This window comes from Bos javanicus, chromosome 4 (genome assembly GCF_032452875.1).
Source record: "Bos javanicus breed banteng chromosome 4, ARS-OSU_banteng_1.0, whole genome shotgun sequence".
NCBI lineage: Eukaryota > Metazoa > Chordata > Mammalia > Artiodactyla > Bovidae > Bos > Bos javanicus.
In genome coordinates this window covers 71,337,359-71,362,985 of record NC_083871.1, presented here as the reverse complement: position 1 = coordinate 71,362,985, position 25,627 = coordinate 71,337,359, and the positions used below count along the sequence as shown (strand labels likewise).

Sequence of the window (25,627 nt, the reverse complement as noted above, 5' to 3'; positions counted from 1 at the left end):
TTATTTCTAGAAAAGAAGAGTTAAAATAAGTGGAAGAGTAGAAAACCCAATGTAGTACTAGTTCCTGGAAAGGTTTCATTTATTAGGGTTATTAGAATATATTCATCTTTTAAAATCCCCTAAAGATGACTAACTGGTCAAGGACAGGTAGATGCTTGAGACAGAAGATTAACGTGGTAACGTATTTCTTCAATCCCTGGTCTACAACTGCACGGAAAAGTGTTTTTATAAATTCAACACATATTTGTGTGATTTCTTCCTAATTGTATGCACTTTATGTAATTTCAGAATTAAGTAATTTCAGTTCAGTTCAGTCGCTCAGTCGTGTCCAACTCTTTGTGACCCCATGAACCGCAGCATGCCAGGTCTCCCTGTCCATCACCAACTCCTGGAGTTTACCCAAACTCATGTCCATCAAGTCGGTGATGACATCCAACCATCTTATCCTCTGTTGTCCCCTTCTCCTCCTGCCTTAAATCCCTCCCAGAATCAGGGTCTTTTCCAATGAGTCAGCTCTTTGCATTAGGTGGCCAAAGTATTGGATTTTCAGCTTCAACATCAGTCCTTCCGATGAACACCCAGGACTGATCTCCTTTAGGATGGACTGGCTGGATCTCCTTGCAGTCCAAGGGGCTCTCAAGAGTCTTCTCCAACACCACAGTTCAAAAGCATCAATTCTTTGGTGCTCAGCTTTCTTTATAGTCCAACTCTCACATTCATACATGACCACTGGAAAAACCATAGCCTTGACTAGACGGACCTTTGTTGACAAAGTAATGTCTCTGCTTTTTAATATGCTGTCTAGGTTAGTCATAACCTTCCTTCCAAGGAGTAAGCGTCTTTTAATTTCATGGCTGCAGTCACCATCTGCAGTGATTTTGGAGCCCCCCAAAATAAAGTCAGCTAATGTTTCCACTGTTGCTCTATCTATTTGTCATGAAGTGATGGGACCAGATGCCATGATCTTACTTTTCTGAGTGTTGAGCTTTAAGCCAACTCTTTCACTCTCCTCTTTCACTTTCATCAAGAGGCTCTTTAGTTCTTCTTCACTTTCTGCCATAAAGGTGGTGTCATCTGCATATCTGAGGTTATTGATATTTCTCCCAGCAATCTTGATTCCAGCTTGTGCTTCTTCCAGCCCAGCGTTTCTCATGATGTACTCTGCATATAAGTTAAATAAACATGGTGACAATATACAGCCTTGATGTACTCCTTTTCCTATTTGGAACCACTCTGTTGTTCCATGTCTAGTTCTAACTGTTGCTTCCTGACCTGTATACAGGTTTCTCAAGAGGCAGGTCAGGTGGTCTGGTATTCCCATCTCTTTCAGAATTTTCCACAGTTTATTGTGATCCATACAGTCAAAGGCTTTGGCATAGTCAGTAAAGCAGAAAGAGATGTTTTTCTGGAACTCTCTTGCTTTTCCATGATCCAGCGGATGTTGGCAATTTGATCTCTGGTTCCTTTGCCTTTTCTAAAACCAGCTTGAATCTGGAAGTTCACGGTCCACGTGTTGTTGAAGCCTGGCTTGGAGAATTTTGAGCATTACTTTGCTAGCGTGTGAGATGAGTGCAATTGTGCGGTAGTTTGAGCATTCTTTGGCATTGCCTTTCTTAGGGATTGGAATGAAAACTGACCTTTTCCAGTCCTGTGGCCACTGCTGAGTTTTCCAAATTTGCTGGCACTTTCACAGCATCATCATTTAGGATTTGGAATAGCTCAACTAGAATTCCATCACCTCCACTAGCTTTGTTCGTAGTGATGCTTCCTAAGGCCCACTTGACTTCACATTTTAGGATGTCTGGCTCTACGTGAATGATCACACCATCATGATTATCTGGGTCATGAAGATCTTTTTTGTACAGTTCTTCTGTGTATTCTTGCCACCTCTTCTTAGTATCTTCTGCTTCTGTTAGGTCCATGGCATTTCTGTCCTGTATTGAGCCCATCTTCGCATGAAATGTAGGGATTGAAAAAATTAATTTACTTTGATAATTTACCTAATGAGATCATAAAAATTTCAACTGCTTAGATATCCTATACATATATACATACATGTATATATATATATGTATATAGATATATATCTATATATATTTGATATAGCTTTCACTACCTTTTATGGAATGATTCAGCATGCTATACACATACTAAAATCATTATATATAGCAAAGTATGTAATAAAAATAGTAGCTGTTAACACAATCTCTTTTATCTATGAAGTAGGCTTGAATATTCCATTTTACAGATTGGGAAGTGGAGGCAGAGAAGTTAAGGAACTTTGCCATGGTCTGTGGTGAGTAAATGGCAGAGCCAGAATGCTACCCATGCAGCTGGACTCCCTAATCCATGCTCTTAAACACTCCACCATATCTTTCAAAATTTACTGCCTCCTAATACGATGCTGAGGTTGATATTGATCATGGCAGTATTCTCTTCTTATATAGGGTCCAAATATTCATGTAGAGGAACTGCATTATAGTGTAGTTCTTGGGTCTTACCAAAGTTCATTTAACAAATATTTACCTCTGTCTGCCATGTACCTCTTTTGTCATCTTCAGTTACTGGCCCTCTAGTATCTTGTCTTTCTCCATAGATTTATTCTCTGTTTTGAGGTGTCTAGTATGGGATAGAATTGATGGCTAGTGTACGAGCTTACTATCCTCTTTAGTGAAACATATCTGGGAAGACCCTAAACTTTGCATCTGCGAAAAGACACTCCAGAGTGTTCAAAGGAATTGATTAAATTGATCTTATTATTTCCTGAGTCTTATTTCAGTGATGATCTTTTCAGTTTTATCACAACAGCTACACGCATGTCTAGACTGAGCCTCTGAGCCAAATGTTGTCCTTTGTGCTGATCACTTGAGGTAGAATGAAACTTGTCAAAGCTAAACCATAGAGAGAATGGGAAGGAAATAAACATTGAAAACACAAGTAGAATACAAGCATCTAATTTTATATTTGGTTTCTGGTTATATCATAGGAAGCTCTGTAAAGAAAAGTAAAGAGCATCTGCAGAGAATTTGATTTAGTCTGTAATGGGCTCCTTTGTTTAATTTTATTATTGAATAAACTTCAAATATAAAAAGAATGAATACTGTTCTGATTTGAAATCACGTTACCTCTTGTCTTCAAAACTGTTGTATCATAAGGCTTTGTTGGCACCGTGGGAGGGAATGGCTGTTGGGTTCGGGCTTTAATGCCAGTGTAGAGATCCTTGGGTGATGTAAAAGTCGGGAACATGGCTCCACGGGAGATGTGTGTATGGTAGGGGTGTTCAATTGGATACGGGGAGCAGATTTCCCTGAGATTTAGTTGAGAAAACAAAACAGAATAGAAAGAAGTGCAATGGAAAACACTTAATCATCCAATATTTATTGGGACTCCCTCCTTGTGGCAAGTACTGTTCTAATCCCTGGTGTATGACAGTGAGCCAAAGGCCCTATCCTCATGGAGTTAGCATTCTGGTGGAATAGATATCACAAAACATATGAAATTTTCTTAATTTTGCTAAATGAATAAAAAATATTATTTTAAGAATTAATCTCAAAAATATACAAGCAACTCTTGCAGCTCAATTCCAGAAAAATAAACAACCCAATCAAAAAATGGGCCAAAGAACTAAATAGACATTTCTCCAAAGAAGACATACAGATGGCTAACAAACACATGAAAAGATGCTCAACATCACTTATTATCAGAGAAATGCAAATCAAAACCACTATGAGGTACCATTTCATGCCAGTCAGATGGCTGCTATCCAAAAGTCTACAAGTAATAAATGCTGGAGAGGGTGTGGAGAAAAGGGAACCCTCTTACACTGTTGGTGGGAATGCAAACTAGTACAGCCACTATGGAGAACAGTGTAGAGAATACTTAAAAAACTGGAAATAGAACTGCCATACAACCCAGCAATCCCACTGCTGGGCATACACACTGAGGAAACCAGAATTGAAAGAGACACGTGTACCCCAATGTTCATTGCAGCACTGTTTATAATAGCCAGAACATGGAAGCAACCTAGATGTCCATCAGCAGACAAATGGACAAGAAAGCTGTGGTACATATACACAATGAAACATTCAGTTTAGTTCAGTTCAGTCACTCAGTCGTGTCCGACTCTGTGACCCCATGAATTGCAGCACGCCAGGCCTCCCTGTCCATCACCAACTCCCGGAGTTTACTCATACTCGTGTCCATCGAGTTGGTGATGCCATCCAGTAATCTCATCCTCTGTTGTCCCCTTCTCCTCCTGCCCCCAATCCCTCCCAGCATCAGAGTCTTTTCCAATGAGTCAACTCTTCGCATGAGGTGGCCAAAGTATTGGAGTTACTCAGCCATTAAAAAGAATACATTTGAATCAGTTCTAATGGGATGGATGAAACTGGAGCCTATTATACAGAGGGAAGCAAGCCAGAAAGAAAAACACCAATACAGTATACTAACACATATATATGGAATTTAGAAAGATGGTAATGATAACCCTGTATGTGAGACAGCAAAAGAGACACAGATGTATAGAACAGTCTTTTGGACTCTGTGGGAGAGGGAGAGGGTGGGATGATTTGGGAGAATGGCATTGAAACATGTATATTATCATATGTGAAACAAATCGCCAGTCCAGGTTCGATGCATGAGATAGGGTGCTCAGGGCTGGTGCACTGGGATGACCCAGAGGGATGTGATGACCCAGAGGGATGGGGAGGGAGGTGGGAGGGGGGTTCAGGATGGGGAACACATGTGCACCCGTGGCAGATTCATGTCAGTGTATGGCAAAACCACTGCAATGTTGTAAAGGATTAGCCTCCAATTAAAATAAATAAATTTATATTAAAAAAATAAATCGTAGTGAATTCTTTATCAGTGCATATATTTTGCTACTGATATAAAAATATGAAAGTGGAAGATATATGAATTTTGTAGTTTTTGGAACACTACAGGAAGAATTTCTAGTTGCTTTCCATTTCTGCATCTTATTTTTAGAGAATCCCCGTACTTCATTTTATGGAATCCTTTTAGGCATTCAATTTCAACGGGCAAAATGATCCCTTACCATCTTGGACTCAACCAGGCCATCTGTTTCTTTAAGCAATCAATCAACAAAATATACTGCCTGTTTATATACACAGCGTACACAGTACTGTTTAGAGATCAAAAAGCCAAAAATAGCTAGTATACTGAATGAAAAAAAAAAACCCAACAATTTAAAAAGACAACAGGGATACAATTTTCTTCTCATTTGAAGAATAAGCAGAGTTCTTAAAAAGAACTAGCAGAGGTTTAAAAAAACCTGTGTGAGAGTTATCTAAATTAGAGGAGAATCAAAATTAGGAAGTCCAAGGAACAAAGAAGTGTTATATATAAGTAGAAAATACAGTTTTAAAACAGGCTGAAATCTTCATCTCGAATTTCTAGTCTTCAGAACCATGAGACCATAAATTTGTTTGTTTTTTTCCCAGCAAATATAACCAGATAATTCAGACCTCCAATAGAGCATATGCAAACTAAATAGAAAACACGCTCCAGGAGTACAGGCGCTCTGGGCTTTTATGGGAGAAGAGCTAGGGAAAGGGTTTGAAAGTTGAACTGCATTTCTAGTGCTCACAGTGAGAACTCACAGAAATTATGGGAAAGCTGTGTGATGTCTGTATTTACCAGGCTGAAATAAATGTATAGGTTATGCCACAAATGTTTATGTGATAGTCTTGTTACTGAGATTTTTCTATCACTATTTTCCATCTAAGTACTGGAAGGATTTATATAATAGCTTTTGCAAGTTACTATGGATGGTGTGACTATGAAAGAATGAGAATAATTTCTATAAGAAACATTTTAAAATGTCTCATTGCTTTTGCATCATAGAACATTTTTCAGTAGCAGTCGTTTTTGGTTAGTTTGGCCATCTGTTCTCATCACCCTGATGCAAACCTGTACTGAATTCAGCAGCCCTGGCATCTTGGTGGGCTCTCTGAAATACCTCATAGCTTCAGATTCTTAACAAGTTCCTGGTCTCTTACGGACACCACAAGAAGTTAAGATTGATTTGTAAGAGAAAAAGCCTGGACTTCAGGCATAAATCATTTCTGAGGCCAGTCATCTATTTTTGTTTTTGTGTAAAGTGATCTGGTTTTCTTGCCCTTGTGGCAGGCTCTCCCATTTGAACACACTTTTGAATTTGGTATAGCATTATTTTATTGCTAGCCACTAAACACTTTTCCAGTTTATAAGTGCCACATCATCTACTGGACAGCTTGGAACAAGGTATAACGTCATCAACTATATGACGACATGAGAACACAGAATCAGGACATTCCTGGATTCCAGCTAACTGATGTCCCTGGGAATCATGAAGACATTGAAGTAGTGACTGGTCTTTCACTGTAGCAATACTGGTTGTACTTCATTTTACATGCTATGCAATGATTTTCATTTCTTCTAGATAAATATTTCCAGTGTCTGCTTCAATGGTTCTATAGTGAACTGTGTCCCCTTTGTAAGAGGAATTAATTTCTTACCATTATGCTTGAAAATAAGTGAGCATTTAACGTTTGAGCAAATAAAGCAGGAACAAACATGTTTGTGCTCATGGAGAGTGTCCAGTCTACCTGAGTCAGGAAAGGCTGGAGTTTCCTGTAGGCTAGTAAAACCTAGGTTCTAAGGGAGGGTTTTGTTCAAGGCACATGCAAAGCCTTGAGGGCTTGGCTCATTCACCTTCAGGTAGATCACTCAGGAAGCAGGGGACCTGGATGAGAAACAAAGAGATCCTAGGGACAGTGAGGAATGAATGAGAAAGGCTGGGCTTCTAATATTGTCCAATAGCCAGGGGACCTGAGTCATAAAACATACAGAGAAGAATGGTTAATGGAGTAAATTGAATGCAGTAATTGTCTTAGTGCTAATTGACTTTTAATGTATGCAACTTTTCTGGGTAGAAAATTCATTTTGATTCTCCTGGGTTCTTTCCAGGATGTGCCAGATTGAGCTGAGGTGTAAGAACCAGTGGGAATGTGGAATCAGTGGGATTAAATTTGGAACTTCTTTTTTTTTTGGAACTTCTGTTACCATTTCCCATGGACTTGATGTGGTTTAAGGAAATGTGGTTATGAATATTTCCAAAAATGGTCCTATCTGCTCCCTGTTCCTAGAAAATATCCCAGTAGGCAATCTTGGAAGATCCTCAGACATTGAAACTGCTACATGAGTAGGAATTACACTCAGAGAACTTTGCCTTTAAATGCTAACTACAATGATAATAAAACACATGCCAGGCCCTCTGCTAACTGCTTTATCTACATTCTTTCTGAGAGAATAATCTGCTGATAAGTATTTAGCTCCAGGTCAAAGGCCAGGGCAAGGCGACCCCATGTCTTACTAATTTGATATTGGTAAGAACTTCCTGAACAAAAGTCATTACATTTCTTTTCATTATATCTTGTTTTTGTCACAGAGACACCAGAAAGCAGAGATTAATTTGTTAATTTAGAAAATAAATTCCAAAGGCCAAGAGTTTGTTGTTGTGCTGTGTGTGTGTATTCAGTTGTATCCGATTCTTTGCATCCCTATAGACTATAAATCACAAAAAAGAATCACAAGAATTCGATAAGCTTTTTCTTTCTGAGATTGATCCTCTTAATAGAAAGTAAAATTGCAAAATGTGTATCTGTAGTTCTTAGGATCTTCTGGTTTTGGGTGTGGCCTGGATTTTGGCTTTGTGTAGAAGGGGTAAAAGTAGGACTAGGAAGGCAGCAAGTGGCCCCCATTAATTTTCATCACTTAGGATTAAGGCAAAACTTTTTTCCCTTCAGATTCTAGTAATATATATTCCTAGCAAACAGTATTAAGTTATATCTGGTAATGATTTAGGAAAATGTTTTTTACTTTTAAGACCTGAAAGCTATGGACTCTGTGTTTCTTGAGTTGAGGTATATTATGGAATTTCGTTTAATATCTTGTTATATATATTATTTTTGTTAGTTAAAAAATTGCAAATTATACCCTCAACTAAATTTTCAAGTTGTAACCCATTCAGGTTTTGAGTACCAATGACCAGAATGTATTTTTATTCCTTTAAACTAAGACTATGTAGAAAATAATTATATTCCTGTTATAATTATATTAAATGATTTATAAATATTATTTTTCATTTTGTGTCCATAAATAGAGAAGAAATAATAGGAAAAGGCGGAATATAAAACACTCGCTTAACTACATACACATTTAAATAAAGGAATTCAGTTTCTCTTTGAATAATTCAGTTAGAGGCATGAGCTGTCTCTGGACTCAGTCTGCTCTATTGAGCAGGTCTACCAAGATTTTTATCAAAACACTACACAGCTCTTCCAAGGGTATGTTTGAGGAGTTGAGGTCAAAGGGAAAAGAGACTTTGGAACTTAACAGGCTATAAGGTCATCTGAGGAAAAAAATAAAACCAACAAAAAAGGACTTTACTTTTTGTTTTTCATGTTGCCACAAAGAGAATTTGAAAAGTCCAAAACAGAGGTCTTCATATAGTTTTTTTTTAAAAAATAAAACCCCAAAGAACCTAGACTTTACTTTTAATAGCCTTTTGAGTAGATCTTTGCTTTAACTGGAATACAATTCTTAAATGCCAGCTTAGCATTTCCAGTTAAGATTGATAGGAACTCTAACGGCATCAGGGACACCGAGCACTCCGATAGTGGATTCTAATACCATTCTCCAGGGGAAGGAGCTGGGCTCCTTGGAGAAATGGCTGGTTCTAGAGCTGGGGCAGGACATAAACAGGATGGAGCATCTTGTACTCCAGAAGCATCTTGTACTGCCAGAAAGTAAGGAAATGCTAAAAGAAAAAGCCCCACAGTGATAAGTGATGAACTACTCAAAAACAAAGAAAAGAACAGAAAAATAAACCAAAAACCCTCATACACAGTGCCCCCAACCATAGGGGTATGGGTATAGAAGCCAACTGAAAGAGCTCTTGTGGCCAATTTGAATGACAAAATACAGTAGTACAGTACTGCTACTAAAGCATCGAGTACAAAATAAAATCCATGAGTCTATACTGGTTAAGTAAGTGATTAAACAAATGAGGAGGAATAGACACATTTCCCTTACAAAACAATACCAAATAATTTATGCAGATACCCTGCCTTCAAGGACGTGGAGTATAATTCCAGACTTTTAAGTGTGGGCTGTACATAGTGATTTTCTTCTAAAGAGGATAGGATGGGAAAAGGAGAAAAAAAGGTTAACCGCACACTAGGGGAACCTCATAAATACTATATCAGCTAGGTAATCAAGGTTACCATCAACAGTGATAAGTTATGCATTGGATAGGATATGATGAAAATGGCAGTTTACCTCTGTGGTCCTCCTCCCTAAGACATACTACTGCAATCTAATCATGAGGAAAACACCAGACAAATCCTGATTGGGGGACATTCTACAAAATACCTGACAGATAATCATCAAAACTACTGAGGTCATTTAAAGTATTTATTTTTATTTATTTGGCTGTGGCAGGTCTTAGTTGCAACACATGGGATCTAGTTTTCCTGATCAGGGATCGAACCCTTTGCATTGGGGGCACTGAGTCTTAGCCACTGGACCACTAAGAAAGTCCCCTGAGCTAATTAAAAAAAAAAGGGAAGTCTGAGGAACTGTCAAAGCCAAAAGGAGCCTAAGGAGACATGACTACTAAAGGTACTGTGGTGTCCTGGATAGGATCTAGGAATAGCAGAAGGACATTAGGGGAAAACTGAGGAAATCTAAATAATACTAATGCACCACTATTGGCTCATTAATAGGACAAAGGTACCATACTAATATAAGATGTTAATAATAGGGGAAACTGGCTCTGAGGTAAATAGGAAATCTCTGTACTATTTTCCCAATAATTTTGTAAATATAAAATAGTACTAAATTTAAAGGTTTACTTTAAAAAATAAGTCGGGAATATAATTGGGGGAAATCAGTAATGCTGTTATTTTGGACTTGTATCAGCCTCTTCTCTTGCCTGATTAAGAAAAAAAAAAAGAAAAAAAACTATGAAAAGTATAACTTGTCCTTACACTGTCTAAGACATATAGATGGCCAGTATTTTTTTCTTGATTATAACAGGGAAGGAAAATATAGTTGTCTACTTACCCTACTGTTGAATTAGGTGGTTTGGGCAGCCTAGAATAAAAACAGGAAACAAACCCTAATTTATATTAAGGACTTTTAAAAGCTCACATTTCTATTAGCAACTTGCTTAAGAATAAAGAAGTATCCCGTTTGCAAACTACAGAGTTGTTATGATACTGACTGACTTTCCGGAACACTGAGTATTAACCAGACAGATATGATATTCTCATATCTCAGTTGTCTGTTGGTCAATTTTTTCCATTACGCTTATTCTAACTTCAGCCCCACTCACCACTCGTTCTGCATTTCTAACTTATTCTAATGATAATAGAGCTTTAGTTTTTACTGACTTCACGCTCATAGGCAGAGCACCGAAGTGCTCAGAGGTAGCCTGACACCATGCGTGTGGTGCAATTACATGACCTAAAGTGACCTGAATGTGGCCTGGTTGGAGAAAACATATAAGTACAGTGTGTGCTTTGCCCTTTGCCCAGAACTGCTCACCTCTCACGAGAGTAGATGTTGCCCAGTTGCAGAGAGGCTAGAACAAAACTGAACGAGTTCTCAGAGGCATGCCTTTTCTGAATCACTTCACTATTAGAAGGTTGTGTATTTACTAATTGCTCTGAGCTCTATGTGCCAAGAAATAACACTGCAGCCCAGGGACAAAGTCCACACTAGAGAAGGACTGTCATCAACTTTCATTGGATTTCACAATTAGTTTCAGCCTATACAAATATTTCTGAAATAGTTCAGTTATGAAAAATGAACAGAATGCTATCAATCAATAGTAGAGGCAGTAAAATTGAATATACTGTTTGCTTTTTTATATGTTCTTCTATTTAGAAAGTGGTACATAAGCCATATAATTTTATCAGTCTATAATGTATTGTAAACACACAATCCACATGCACTTTAAAAGGTTTATATCTTTATTTGGACTCTAAGTTTGTTGGAACTAAAAAGAAAAAGCATGCCTTCCAGTTAAATTTCTGGTTGAGTAGGGGATAGAAAGCAATGAATGTAAGAATCTATGAGATCGAGAGCTACCAGATTGACTATTATATATGAAACATTAAATCAGCATTTAAGGCTTTTCTCATTTAGCTGATTTTGACAAGTACTTACCTAAAATTAATTTGATTCAACATGGAAAAAACTGTGTGTGTGTGTGTGTGTGTGTGTGTGTATAACTGAAATCACTTTGCTATACACTTGAAACTAATACAATATGGTAAATGAACTATATTTCAATTAAAAAAACAAAATGGAAAAATAAGAATAAAAATTTAAAAAAGCTTTTTTAAAAATTCAAAGTTTGAAAGGATAAAATGAAAATAAAAAATGCTCAGAGACACGAATTCCTTGACCTGAACCTATCCATGATTTTACTGCCACTCTCTGCTTTTCAGTTTATTAATCCCAAAGGGAAAAAGGCCTAGCAACCACAAATTTCATAACTTTTTGGCTCCCTCTTGTGGCTGAACTCTATATTAATTTATCACCTATAAACAGAACTAATAGTATTTTCATTTTTACGTCAGTGCTGTCAGTATTTTATCTGAAAATTACAAAGTGAGCCTTTGTAATATCTACAACAAACTATTTCAATGAGCAAAAAATAATATACTAGAAAATAATTCCTCTAAGCAGAGAGTAAATTAAGTATTCTTTATCCAAAAGAGAAACTTACAGAGTAACTTTATCAAGAGTTATTTGTAGATTGTCATAACAAACCACTTTCATAAAATTCTGATTAAAATTTTTATTGAGGGCACTGGGGCTTTTTCTATGACCCTCTTAAAAAATGTAACAGATTTTTATTAGATTGAATAACAAAGTCAAAGACAGGGAAATGGGTCAAGAGGACCTGTATGAATCTTTTTGAACATTACTATTCCATCTTTCCAATTTTTTTGTTGTTTAAATGCAACAAACTATTAGTAGGTGTTAGTCTATTTATTTTATTCTTGTTCTATTGGTCTTGGTTTCTATAGTCAATGATCTATTTAAAAAAAGGAAGACTTTTGTTTAGAAGTTCATTAGACTTGAGGAAAATTTGGGGACTATTAAAATTTTGCATATAACTTATTTCCACTTAAAAATGTTATTTGATTTCACATAAGGAAAAGAAACCTCAAACTTACAAAGAATCATTTCCGTAGATGTCACTTTTTTTGTTCTGTGACAAGTAATAAAATTGTTCAATAGGAAGCTTTCTGAAAAGAAAGAACAGATTAAATTGAACATCTTTTTAATAGCAGTGTAATGGTGAGATAGTAAAAGATAAATAGACGAATACAACCATGTATACGTGGTAATTCAGTATATGAAAAGATGGCATTTTAAATCAGTGGGAAAAGGCTTATTTTTTAATAAACAATGCAGGAAAAATTCACTAGCCATTTGGAAAAAAGGATTTCAACTTCATACTATTCAAAGAGATAATTTCAGATGGATTAAAAATCTAAGGAATTGGTGAAAAGCATAAAAATATTAAAAAAAATATAGGAATATGTTTTTTTCTTGGTGGTAGGGAAAACATTTTAAATAAGATTTTTAAAAACTCAAAAATCAAAAGGAAATTTGATAACATCAAATGAAAAATTTTTGAAAAGGACTTCCCTGGTGGCTCAGTGGTAAAGAATCTGTCTGTCAATGCAGGTGACATGGGTTCGAGTCCTGATCTGGGAAGATCCCATATACTGAGGAGCAACTAAGCCCATGCACCCCAACATACTGAGCCTGTGCTCTGGAGCCTAGGAGTTGCAGCTACTGAGCCCACATGCTGCAACTACGGAAGCCTGCGTGCCCTAGAGCCTGTGTTCCACAACAAGAGTGTGTATGTGTTAGTCGCTCAGTTGTGTCCAACTCTTTGCGACCCCATGGACTGTAGCACACCAGGCTCCTTTGTCCATGGAATTCTTTGCAACAAGAGAAGACACGGCAAGAAGCCCACACACCACAGCTAGAAAGTAGTTCCCACTTGCCAAAACTAGAAAAACGCCTGTGCAGCACAGCCAGCACAGCCAAAAATAAATAATAGAAAAAATTAAAAAAAAAGATACAGAGAATTTATAAAAAAATTAAGACAAGACAGCAAAAAAAGCTCAAATAAAACAAAGATTAGAAAAAATATTTATAATAGATACATATAGGGTTAATATCCAGAACATCAAGAACCAGTAAGAATCTATAGCTAAAAGACAAGCAATAAAAATGAGCAAAGAATAAGAACAGAAAGGAAATATAAATAGTCAAAAATAAGAAAACAAATGTAAGAAAAAAGTACTCAGTCTAATCAGAGAAATGCATTCTGATAATCAAGATAAACTTTTTATTCTTTAGATAGGCAAAAATTATACAGTTTGATAATGTTAGTACAGTTGGCTAAGAATATGGCAAAATGGATACTTTTAGATACTACTCTGGGAATATAAAGCATTTGGGGGATAAAATTAAAAATAATTCATATATTATGATCCATAACTTCTACTTAGAATTTTCCCTGGAGAAACATTTGTGTACTGAGTTCAAGGAAGCCTGTATAAAGATATTCATACATTTAGTTAATACAAAAGAAGAAAAAGAAAATACAAGAATGGCTAAATAATTTAATACATCCATACTGTGGAACACTATGAGAAATTTAAAGAATCAGATATATCCATATTTACAATCTTTAGATTGCAGTTTTAGGTTCATGGCAAGGTTGAGAGATTTGAATGTAGAGAGATTATCAAACACTCTTTAACTCACACATGCTTCAGTTCAGTTCAGTTCAGTCAGTCGCTCAGTCGTGTCCGACTCTTTGTGACCCCATGAATCGCAGCACGCCAGACTTCCTTGTCCATCACCAACTCCCGGAATTTACTCAAACTCATGTCCATCAAGTCAGTGATGCCATCCAGCCATCTTATCCTCTGTCGTCCCCTTCTCCTCCTGCCCCCAATCCCTCCCAGCATCAGGGTCTTAGTTCCTCCTTGTCATATGAGATCTTCCCTGATCAAGGATCAAACTCGTGTCTCCTGCACTGGCAGGCAGATTCTTTACTACTGAGCCACCAGGGAAGCCCCAAGGGATGCTTAGAAATCTTTCAGGGACAAAATTTGGAGTTGCCCCACCAGGTAAAGGCTTCCCTCGTGGCTCAGACAGTGAAAGAATCTGTCTGTAATACAGGAGACCTGGGTTCGATCCCTGCGTCAGGAAGATCCCCTGGAAAGGGAATGGCAACTCACTCCAGTATTCTGGCCTGGAGAATTCCATGGACAGAGGAGCCTGGTGGGCTATAGTCCACGGGATCACAAAGAGTCAGACACGGTTGAGCGACTTAACACACACACACACACACACACACCAGGTAATAAATTCCTACGGGCTGAGGGCAAGGGAACTTGAAATATTTTTAAGAGATAAATATGATAATGATAACATTTAAATGATAAAAATGGTAACGTTTAACACAAAAGGGTGTGACAAGAACCGAATATATTAACCTGCATTTCTGAGTCAGGAGTGATTGACATTCTAATTGGAACAAATATTTCCTTTCCTAAGTATCCTAGGGCTGCATTCTGTAAGACACTAAGACTTCTTTCTTATAAGAAGCTAGTCTTTTGCTTTCTTTTTACACACTATTATTCTGAATATACTTCTAAGTCTTTTAGGATATTGTACATTTTTTTTAATACACAAATTCTGGGGACCAGAACTATAAACTCCATGAAGAGCTATACCTTAATCTCAACAATGCTTGCTATATTCAAATGACTGAATAAATGAATAGCTGGAATGAGTGAATGAATGAACAGATGAAAAGAACGTTAGCCAACTGTACTAACATTATCAAACTGTATAATTCAGATCCCCATTCTGAAACTTCACATTGTCTGACCCTCTTGTGTCAGAAGGAAAGGTACTAAACCTCTTGGGTCTCTATTGTAAAACCAGGATAACAATTTCCATTTTACAAAGATATTAAAAATCTATATTATATTAGAAAGTAAGTTCCACAAGAGTGGGGGCTTAAACAAATCTGTTGAATGAATTAATGAACTTGAGGTCCTATCTTCAATGTGTCAATATTTGCATCTTTCCAATTGGACTTTTCATTTGTCTGCTTTTTATTACTTTACTGAGGCTTTCATAAGGCTACCACATGTCCCTACTGGTATTGTTTTCCTCTTTAGCTGTAGCCTATTTATTTATTTTAACTGCTTTAGAATAAAAAACTAGTTAGCTAGATTGTCAGTAAGCTAGGTAGCCAGGATTGTTAGATAAAACAGGAGTAAGCGGGCTTTGTGTGGAGAAGCTTCAATGGATTTTGTTTTGAGTAAATTTCATACTTAATAGTTAATGTGACATTTAATTTACTGCTCAGATTTTGTGTGTGTGTGTGCTTTATCTTCAGTTTTAACTGGCCTTTGAATACATTTGCTGAGAGGGTAACTTTAAGACATAAATGATGATTGAAATATTTTAATACTTGAAAACAATGCCCATTAGATTCTAATGACTTATAGATGGTTTTAAAAAAATAGAATTCAAAAGTCAACATTTGTAGAAATTAGGCCATCTATTTGCTCAAGCCAAAAATTAATCTCTCTCAGGAATGTTGCTTAGTTTTAGATAAAATATGATTAGCAAGGGAATTAGATTAATCAAAAATTTTGATCACATAAACATCTCTAAGGAGAGCAAAGATATTTATAACATATTTTTTACTGACTTCACAATTAGAAATTATATTATTAGTGTTCCCATCTGTTTCTTTTCATAAATAATAAAAGTTCAGAAGTAGATTTAAGTTAACAAAGGACTCACAATAGAAATACAGAAAATTGAATAACAATGACCTCTATGTGAGAGACTGAAAGTTCATTTACCTTGGCCAGATTTCTCCACCAAATCCATAATGCTGATGTCCTTTGCCCATGACTCTAGGAGGTTCACATTTCGGCCTGTGTTCCTCAGGGAGCGAAATGGGTATCATCCCTCCATATTCCCTTTCAGCACCCCATGGAAGCCTACATCGTTGGAGTGACTGTCTGAATTTCTGATACCTGCATACAAAGAGAGATTTTTGAAATATTAATGGGTTCAGAGTGGAATGCTATGGTCTGAATGTTTGTATCCCTCCTGCCCCCAAATTTATGTATTCAAATCCTAATGTCCAATGTGATGATATAAAAAGGTGGGATCTTCAGGAAGTGACTAGGTCAGGAGGTGCAGTCATGAATGGGACTAATGCTCTTGGTAAGAGAGATTCCAGAGAGCTTGTTAGCACTTCTACAATGCGGAAGTGAGCAAGAGAAGGACCTTGTTAGAAATACAAATTCTCAGGCTCCATCCCAGATCCAGGAATCAGAATTAGGGGGTGCAGTGAGGTGTTGAGCCCTATAATCTGTTTTTCTTTATTTTTTAATTGGAGGAAAATTGCTTTACCATGCTGCATTGATTTTTGCCATACAATGGTGTGAATCAGTCACAATGTTATCTATATATATATCCCCTGCCTCCTGAGCCTCCCTCTCCTCTCCCCATCCCACCCCTTTAAGATGTAATCTGTTTTAAACAAGCCCTCCAGATGATTCCTTTGCATGCTAAACTTTAGAAGTACTGCCCTATTCAACAAACTACCTTCCATAGAAAATAATTCTCCAATTGTTCCACCTTTTACAACTATACCATTCAGTAGGTTGAAGACATTGGAATTTCCTAAATTGGCTGGTAGGGCTAGTCTCATCTTAAAAACTGGTTCAGATGACTTTCTCTGCTCTTTCTCAACAAGGGAGTGAAGGGCAAGGACACATATTCACTGTTGTAAAAATGCTTCACAGGAAGTACTCAGTGGATGTCTGTGAAATGAATTGCATGCCTGAGTGAATGAAAAAGGCCAAAGAGACTGATTTGTTTCCTGGACTGCTACTTATGACACAATATGAAAACTGTAGGCTAGGGAGAAGTCCTCACAAAGCTATTAATCTGGCTAAAGACCTGCGTCCTAATTAGGAAGGATTTCATGTCTTCCAGTTTCCACTAATGGCAGTCAATTATTTAGACTAACCATCCCACTAAAAATACATTAAAATGCTGGAAAAAGAGCTTTGGGGTTGGTGACCATGTGGAGGTGGCGGTGGGGCCCTCAGACTTCATTGAAGTTTCAGTGCCCCAATCCACATACCTTGCCCTATGCACCTCTTCCACCTGGCTGTTCTTAAGTTACATCCTCGTATAATAAAGCAGTAATCTGTCACCAAGAAATGAACAGCACAACGTTCTAGAGAACAAAGAACAATGATTCATCACAGTTTCCCCAGCACAACAAAGAGGACAGGTCATTGCAGACAAAAGACTCTGGCACACTCACCATGGAATCCCCAGTATATGGCACTGTGCCTTGCAAATATATGCTCAATAAATAGTTACTGCAAGGTGGTTTTCCTTGAGAGCAGACAATGACATGATAATTTTAGAAAGGGGACCCACTGAACTTTGGGTCAAATTTTCTTGGAGAAGTTGAATTCTATTTTTATTTGACTGCTTCGATTTTCCTTGAGCAAAAAACATAAAACGTTGAAAAGAAAAGCATCTTCTTAAAAGCAACTCATTGTTAACAAGACAGAAAGAGACACCAGGGTTCCATAAGAGGGGAAATAGGAATCCAGAAAGGTAAATAAGCACTGCTGCTGCTGCTGCTGCTAAGTCACTTCAGTCATGTCCGACTCTGTGCAACCCCATAGGCGGCAGCCCACCAGGCTCCCCCGTCCCTGGGATTCTCCAGGCAAGAACACTGGAGTGGGTTGCCATTTCCTTCTCCAATGCAGGAAAGTGAAAAGTGAAAAGTGAAAGTGAAGTCGCTCAGTCGTGTCCGACTCTTAGTGGCCCCATGGACTGCAGCCCACCAGGCTCCTCAGTCCATGCGATTTTCCAGGCAAGAGTACTGGAGTGGGGTGCCAAACAAGCACAGAAGCCACTTTTGCCCTTAAGGCAGTGCTAATTCTGGCAGATTTCATTTTTGCTTTAAGGACATTGCAGGGGGAGAAGTACAGAAATCAGCCAGGTGAGGAATCTAAAGGAAGCCATCCCTACCGTAAACTGGGACCCTAAAAGACTGCCCTCTCATGTTAAAGGTGAGTCAGGAAAAACCAGCTCTCATTTTCTCCCCAAATTTGCACTTGCCCATGACTTGAACTTGAATTTAAGTGGTCAGAGATAGATAGCATACCCCCTATTTGTACATATGCAAGACCAACAGGATCCCCTTCTGGAGGAAGGATTCTTGGGTGAATCACTGTCTAGGATGAGTTCTAAAGGATGAGTAGGACTTTTCTGGGTGCAAGAGAGGGAGGACTCTAAGCAGGGGCAATATCATGGAAGAAAGTTGAAAGGTTAAGGAACTGAAAATTCCTGACAGTGTTGGCTCCAGAATCCTTCTTGGGGAAGATTGGCTTGTTTGATCAAGTATTTTGTTAGGCCACTTGGAGAAGAGACAGAGACTCTGCAAGTACAGTTGTTGATAAGGACTCAAGCAACCCAAGATTTATTAAGCTGCTCAGCAATGGAAGGGATCTGGTGTTTCACTCTTGAGAGAGGAAGATGAAGGGAAAGGGAATTAGAAGGAGAGGAAGAAAAGAGACTAGCAGGATGCTAAGGGATCACAGTGAGTGAAAAGCCATTGGGGGAACTCTGATGGTAGCCGGGATAAAGAACTTTTAAATACAGAAGCTATGGCTTATAAGGGACTCTTAGTTATATATTATATGGTATGATGGGATTCTTCCTTCAGACCCTTACCTGATCAGTGAAATTTACCAGGCTCACAAACGCTCTGTTTGGATGAGGTCTTTGGAGGAAACTAAAAAATGACTGTTTCACATCTGGGTCAAAATGTTGTTGAACAGAAGCAGAATATGTGGAGCCGGTACCCAAAGTCAGTTACGGCCATCCCCATCCCATCCTGGGAATTTCGGTACATTTTGAGGAAGGCTTTGGGTTACCAGAATGTATAGAATAAAGATTTGAGTGGAACTTAGCTGAATCTTAAGGACGAAAAGACAGCTGAATTTTGGGCTACATCAGAGGAGCTGACACAGAATATTGAAATTTGAGGCACAGTAGAGAAGAGCTGCTTGAGAGGGGAAGCAAGTGAGGAAGACAAGGGTAACACCCTGCATGATCTCACGGGCCCTTTGGATGATACCTTCTGAGCAATGTGGACCCAGTCAGAAACACGGGAAGGGAATCAGAGATACAGATGTGGACAGTGGAGCCGCTTTCTTCTCTGCACCCATGCACTGGTTTAGTGTCAACCTCCTGCACAAATCTGCTGAAAGAAGAACTAACACTTGGGACTGTCATACATGGAATGTATCGTCTCAAAGTTACTACAAAGGGGTTGGCAAACTATGACCCACAGGCCAAATCCAATCTACTGCTGTTTTTGTAAGTAAAATTTTATTGGAATACAGCCATGACCGTTCATTTGTATACTGGCTATTGTCTATGGCTGTTTTTCTGCTACAACAGCAGAGCTGAGTAGTTTGACAGAGACTGAAAGTGAAAAAGGTGAAAGTGTTAGTTGCTCAGTCGTGTCTGACTCTTTGCAACCCCACGGACTGTAGCCTGCCAGGCTCCTCTGTCCGTGGAATTCTCTAGGCAAGCCAGGGTCTCCTGCATTGTAGGCAGATTCCTTACCATATGAGCCACTAGAGAAGCCCTTGACAGAGACTATAGAGCCTTAAGTATTTACTATCTGGTCCTTTAAGGAAGAAGTCTGCCACCCCCTGCACCAGCTAGTCAAGGAGAATCTGGTGTCCGCTGATTTGGGGTACTGGAGAAGGGATGCAGGTATTCCGTTCTCAGACCTCTGAGCTATGATCTATGACTATAATCAATAGACACAGTGTGTGGGCATGACAAGTGAAAAATATTTAAATACATTTGATTAATGGCAACCTAAGCTTTAATATCTAAGTTTTTAAAAGTTACATTTAAATTAGATGAGTCAATTTCTCAGCATCTGACCCTCATATATTACACTAGCCTAGGAAGATGAGCCAGTAGAATATGTTAATCAATCATTTGAGTTGTCATTCATCTAAAACCAGTAAGTTGCAGGAAACCATTTAAAATAAAAGGCAAAGCATAAAGAAGTCATATTTCTCTTTCACTGTAGGGTCTCATATCCTTACCCCTTAGCTTTAATATTAACAGAATTTATAGAAGGAACTAATTAAATGAAATATTAAAATTTCAGTATTAAATAATTTTATAGCTTAAATAATACATGTCTCCTAAGCAAATAACAATAAATTATTAGTGTTGAAATCTGTAGCCACATAAAATTAATGTTTACTTGTTTAAGAGAAAGATGTGTTCCCTGTAGATAAACCAGTATCTTTCTTTGGAGTCACTTTATAGGATTTTGATTTGGGGGACTGAATTTAGCCAATAACGATTCGAGGCATGATTAAAGGAAAGGCTAGAACAAACATATGCTTATTTTTTGACAGGAAGCTAACAGTTAAAAACAAACAACAAACAAACCCCCAAACCTCAGGAATCAGAAAGCAATGGCATGAGCACAGAAATAAAATGGAACTTGTAATTAAATCTTAAGCAATTCTCAAGACACTTCCTTAATTGATATTTATCTTCCTAATGGACTAGGAAAGAGATGTCAGCTGAATGGAAAAAGGAGGTAGGCATCTGTGATTTTGAGAATCTGTACCTGCCACTGTTACATTTTCAATGGAAAAAATACAAAAGAATGCCACTTACTTATTAATATTTTTTAAGGAGATCAAGTGATTATACATAATAGTGACTAGTATAATTGTCCCAAAACATACCAGTGAAGAAAGTAACTGATGTACAAAGATTAACTTGCCCTTGGTCACTGGGTAAGCCAGAGCACAATCCTGGTTTTCATGTTGTGTTTCAGTGCTTTCTGCTAGCCCAGTGATTCTCAAAACAAGTTGAAAACTACTAAAAATGCAGATCCCCTAGATCCAACCCAGACCCAGTGAGTCAGAGTCTCTCCAGATAGAGCTTGAGTGCAGGCTAAGACACTTTAGTGGCATCCGACTCCTTGCGACCCATTGGACTGTAGCTTGCTGGGCTCCTCTGTCCATGAGATTCTCTGGACAAGACTACCGGAGTGGGTTGCTGGGTTGCAACCCTGGAGGTAATTTCCTTCTCCAGGGGATCTTCCTGACTCAGGGATCAAACCCTTGTCTACTGCACCTCCTGCATTGCAGGTGGATTCTCTACCGCTGAGCCACTGGGGAAGCCCAAAGTCAGAGCTTGGGAATCTGTATTTTCAGAACACTTGTCATGTTATTTTCATGTGCCCAGTTACCAGACTGGTGGTGGGTAACAACTTAGTTTCACTGTGCTGCCTATTCTGGAAAGAAAAAAAAAACAGGTGGATGAGAGGAAACAATTTTTCATCTTTGTTTAAATTGCCAAGTTAGTTCAAAACACATTATAATATTTAAAAAGCCACCCCCTTAAGTACAGCCACACTTAGAAAATTAAGCTGCTGAGAGCTAATACATTATGACTTGTATTCATCCTTACCATTATGAAGGTAATGTTCTTCATTGTTCTGTTTTGTTTTTGAGATACCTTGAGGTTTGAGTTAGGAGCCATATACCCTGAACCTGGTTTGGAAGAAGTAAGCCTCTGTGTGGATAGGGTAGAGTTACCAATGTTGCCCTGATGATACATTCTAGAAAAGTTGAGGAATACTACTGAGAGAAAAGAGAACTTCTATTTCTGTAAGCTTCCCAGCTACTATTTAAAAGGGTGTTAAATGGGAGGGGGAGGTTCTGAGAATATAGGATCATCCTGGTTTTCCCATTTGGGGACTAGGAAAGGAAAAACTTCGCATGGAATAAAGTGAAAAGCAAATTTTATTTATTAGGCACTAGGAACATGGTTGTACCTAGATACTGCTTCAAATAATACCTTATTATATTTATAGGTAATTGAGTATACGCTGTGTTTAATTTTGTGGTCAGTTAAAGAAACAAAAAAATATTAATGACCCAGATAACCAAGATGGTGTGATTGCTCACCTAAAGCCAGACATCCTGGAGTGTGAAGTCAAGTAGGCCTTAGGAAGCATCACTACGAACAAAGCTAGTGGAGGTGATGGAATTCCAGCTGAGCTATTTCAAATCCTAAAAGATGATGCTGTGAAAGTGCTGCACTCAATATGCCAGCAAATTTGGAAAACAGCCATGGCCACAGTACTGGAAAAGGTCAGTTTTCATTCCAATCCCAAAGAAGGGCATTGTGAAAGAATGTTCAAACTACCACACTACTGCACGTATTTCACATGCTAGGAAGGTAATGCTCAAAATTCTCCAAGTTAAGCTTCAATAGTACATAAACTGAGAACTCCCAGATGTTCAAGCTGGATTTAGAAAACTCAGAAGAACCAGAGATCACATTGCCAACATCCACTGGATCATAGAAAAATCAAGAGAATTCTAGAAAAACATGTACTTTTGCTTCATTGACTATGCTAAAGCCTTTGACCATGTGGATCACAACAAACTGTGGAAAATTCTTAAAAAGATGGCAAAAGAAGACCACCTTAGCAGCCTCCTGTGAAACCAGTATGCAGGTCAAGAAGCAGTTAGAATCAGACATGGAACAATGGACTGGTTCCAAACTGAGAAAGGAGTACATCAAGGCTGGTATATTTTCACCTTGTTACATACAGAGTACATCATGAGAAATGCCAGGTTGGATGAAGCACAAGCTGGAATCAAGATTGCTGGGAGAAATATCAATAACCTCAGATATGCAGAAGACACCACCCTTGTGGCAGAAAGTGAAGAGGAACTAAAGAGCCTCTTGATAACGGTGAAAGAGGAAAATGAAAAAGCTGGCTTAAAATTCAATGTTCAGAAAACTAAGGTCATGGCATCTGGCCCCATCACTTCATGGCAAACAGATGGGGAAACAATGGAAACAGTGACAGACTTTATTTTCTTGGGCTCCAAAATCACTGCAGATGGTGACTGCAGCCATGAAGTTAAAAGACACTTACTCCTTGGAAGAAAAGTTATGACCAATCTAGACAGCATATTAAAAAGCAGAGACATTACTTTGCCAACAAAGGTCCATCTAGTCAAAGCTGTGGTTTTTCCAGTAGTCATGTATGGATGTAAGCGTTGGACCATCAGAAGGCTGAACACTGAATAACTGATGCTTTTGAACTATGGTGTTGGAGAAGACTCTAGAGTCCCGTGGACTGCAAGATCAAACCAGTTAATCCTAAAGGAAATCACCCTGAATATTCATTGGAAGGACTGATGCTGAAGCTGAAGCTCCAATACTTTGGTTACCAGATGCAAAGAGCCTAGTCATAGGAAAAAACCCTGATGCTAGCAAAGACTGAAGGCAGGAGGAGAAGGGGACGACAGAGGATGAGATGGTCGGTTGGCATCACCGACTCTATGGATATGAGTCTGAGCAAGCTCCAGGAGATTGTGAAGGACAGGGAAGCCTGGTGTGCTTCCATGGGGGTCTCAGAGTCAGACACGAATAAGTGACTGGAAAACAGCAATGAAAAGCAGTATTTTCGCTGACTTCTCTCTTAGATTTCAAGTCTGTTTAAGGGTTTTGGAGCCAATTACTAACCAAACCATAGGACCATTTAGGTAGAGGGTATCAACGTTTCAGTTAAATGCCTCTGTGAGTGCTTTTGCGAGCACAGTGAATTCCATCAGATACGGCAGCGTTAAATTCCTACTCAGATCCCTTTTGGCCAAATATAAAACCTCACACTTCTGCTTTTGATCCAGGGACCACTGCCTATCCCCATATCACACACGATCTGCTAAGGATTTCCTCTGGCTCCAGGAAAGCCCTGTCTGATCTTATGGTCCTTGGAGCTGAGCAGGAATTTAGGGCTCACAGCCACTTTTGGGAATCAGATAACAAAGCAGGTACACCAAGGAATGGGTCTGTAGATGTGAACTGAACACACTTTCCCACAAATATGAACATATTTCTTTGCATTAAGTGAAAAACAGTAGTTTACAAAAAATATGTTGAATGGAATCTTCAAATTTAAAAAATGGAGGACACATATTGAAATATTAACAATGGTTACTGTTTCTGGATAAAGGAAGTACAGAAGGTTTTCTTCCTGTGCTTTAATTTCATTTTTTCTTCCATTGGAAAAATGGAAAATTTATTTTATTTTTGGATTTTCATGATTTCCAAGTTATTCATACAGAAATATCAGGGTTTTTTTTTTTCAGTTAAAATTTTTTTCTTTATATCTTTTTTTCTTTTTTCTTCTGTGTTAGTTTTTAATTGGGAGAAAAAGCTTTCTTTTTATTTTTTCATATAAAGAGTATGGTTACAAATTGGAATAGATCCATGGAAGTTTGATCAAGACAGTGAAAGTCTCGACACAGGAAGAGAGAAGAGTAAAGTCTGTTAAAAATGAGTGTTCATCTGGTAAAAAGAACTCAGACAGTCAAAAGAATCTTCAAACTCTTGAGGGGTTGCTATCATAAAGATAACGTGTGTGCATGCTCAGTCATTTCTGTCATGTCTAACTCTTTTGACTACTTTCTTAAATGAGAGATTTGACAATGTGAAATTATAAAACAAACAAGCAAAAGCAAGAAAACAATTACACAGGTTATTTTTCACCCATGATTTTGAGTTTTTTTTTTCTTTCCTAAAAATGATTCAAATAAATATTGATACAATACAGTAAAGCTGGCACTAATATCTCAGAAAACTACCTGTTTGTACCCTGTTCCTTCATACATAAAATGGGGATAATAATAATACTTATCTCATAGGGCTGTTGTAGGGATTAAAAGAATCACATTAGTAAAACATTTGGTACAGTGCCAACACATAGTAATCACTCATATATGTTAGATGACATTTTAAACATATCTGCAATGCATTACAGAGAATTTGGTAGAGCATAAATAAAGTCTGAATAACAGATTCTGGGAGTATTTTTGAGCAGATGGTGTTAGAGAATTATAAGGAACCACTATGCTACTCTTTGGGCTTCTCTGGTGGCTCAGATGGTAAAGAATCTGCCTGCAGTGCAGGAGACCTGGGTTCAATCCCTAGGTCAGGAAGATGCCCTGGAGAAGGTAATGGCAATCACTCCAGTATTCTTGCCTGGAGAATTCCATGGACAGAGGAGCCTGGCGAGCTACAGTCCATGGGGTTGCAAAGAGCTGGACATGAAGAAACACAAGCTGGAATCAAGACTGCCGGGAGAAATATCAATAACCTTGGATATGCAGATGACACCACCCTTATGGCAGAAAGTGAAGAGGAACTAAAAAGCCTCTTGATGAAAGTGAAAGTGGAGAGTTAAAAAGTTGGCTTAAAGCTCAACATTCAGAAAATGAAGATCATGGCATCCGGTCCGATCACTTCATGGGAAATAGATGGGGAGACAGTGGAAACAGTGTCAGACTTCATTTTTCTGGGCTCCAAAATCACTGCAGATGGTGAC

At 38.2% G+C, this 25,627-nt stretch overlaps 1 protein-coding gene across 4 annotated transcripts in view; it reads right to left on the bottom strand.

The window, feature by feature from the left end:
- SPMIP4 (sperm microtubule inner protein 4) overlaps nucleotides 1-25,627 on the bottom strand; it is a 40,070-nt gene that overhangs the window by 12,274 nt on the left and 2,169 nt on the right. For 2 of the 4 annotated variants that reach the window (XM_061414318.1, XM_061414319.1), the window contains exons 3-6: nucleotides 15,993-16,169; nucleotides 12,255-12,326; nucleotides 10,129-10,158; nucleotides 3,126-3,307 (exon numbers count right to left, since the gene is read on the bottom strand). In XM_061414318.1, the coding sequence (XP_061270302.1) occupies nucleotides 3,126-3,307; nucleotides 10,129-10,158; nucleotides 12,255-12,326; nucleotides 15,993-16,169 (461 nt within the window). Of the gene's footprint in view, nucleotides 1-3,125; nucleotides 3,308-10,128; nucleotides 10,159-12,254; nucleotides 12,327-15,992; nucleotides 16,170-17,290; nucleotides 17,348-25,627 lie in introns of those variants that run through there. The other 2 variants (XM_061414321.1, XM_061414320.1) reach the window with 2 other exon arrangements.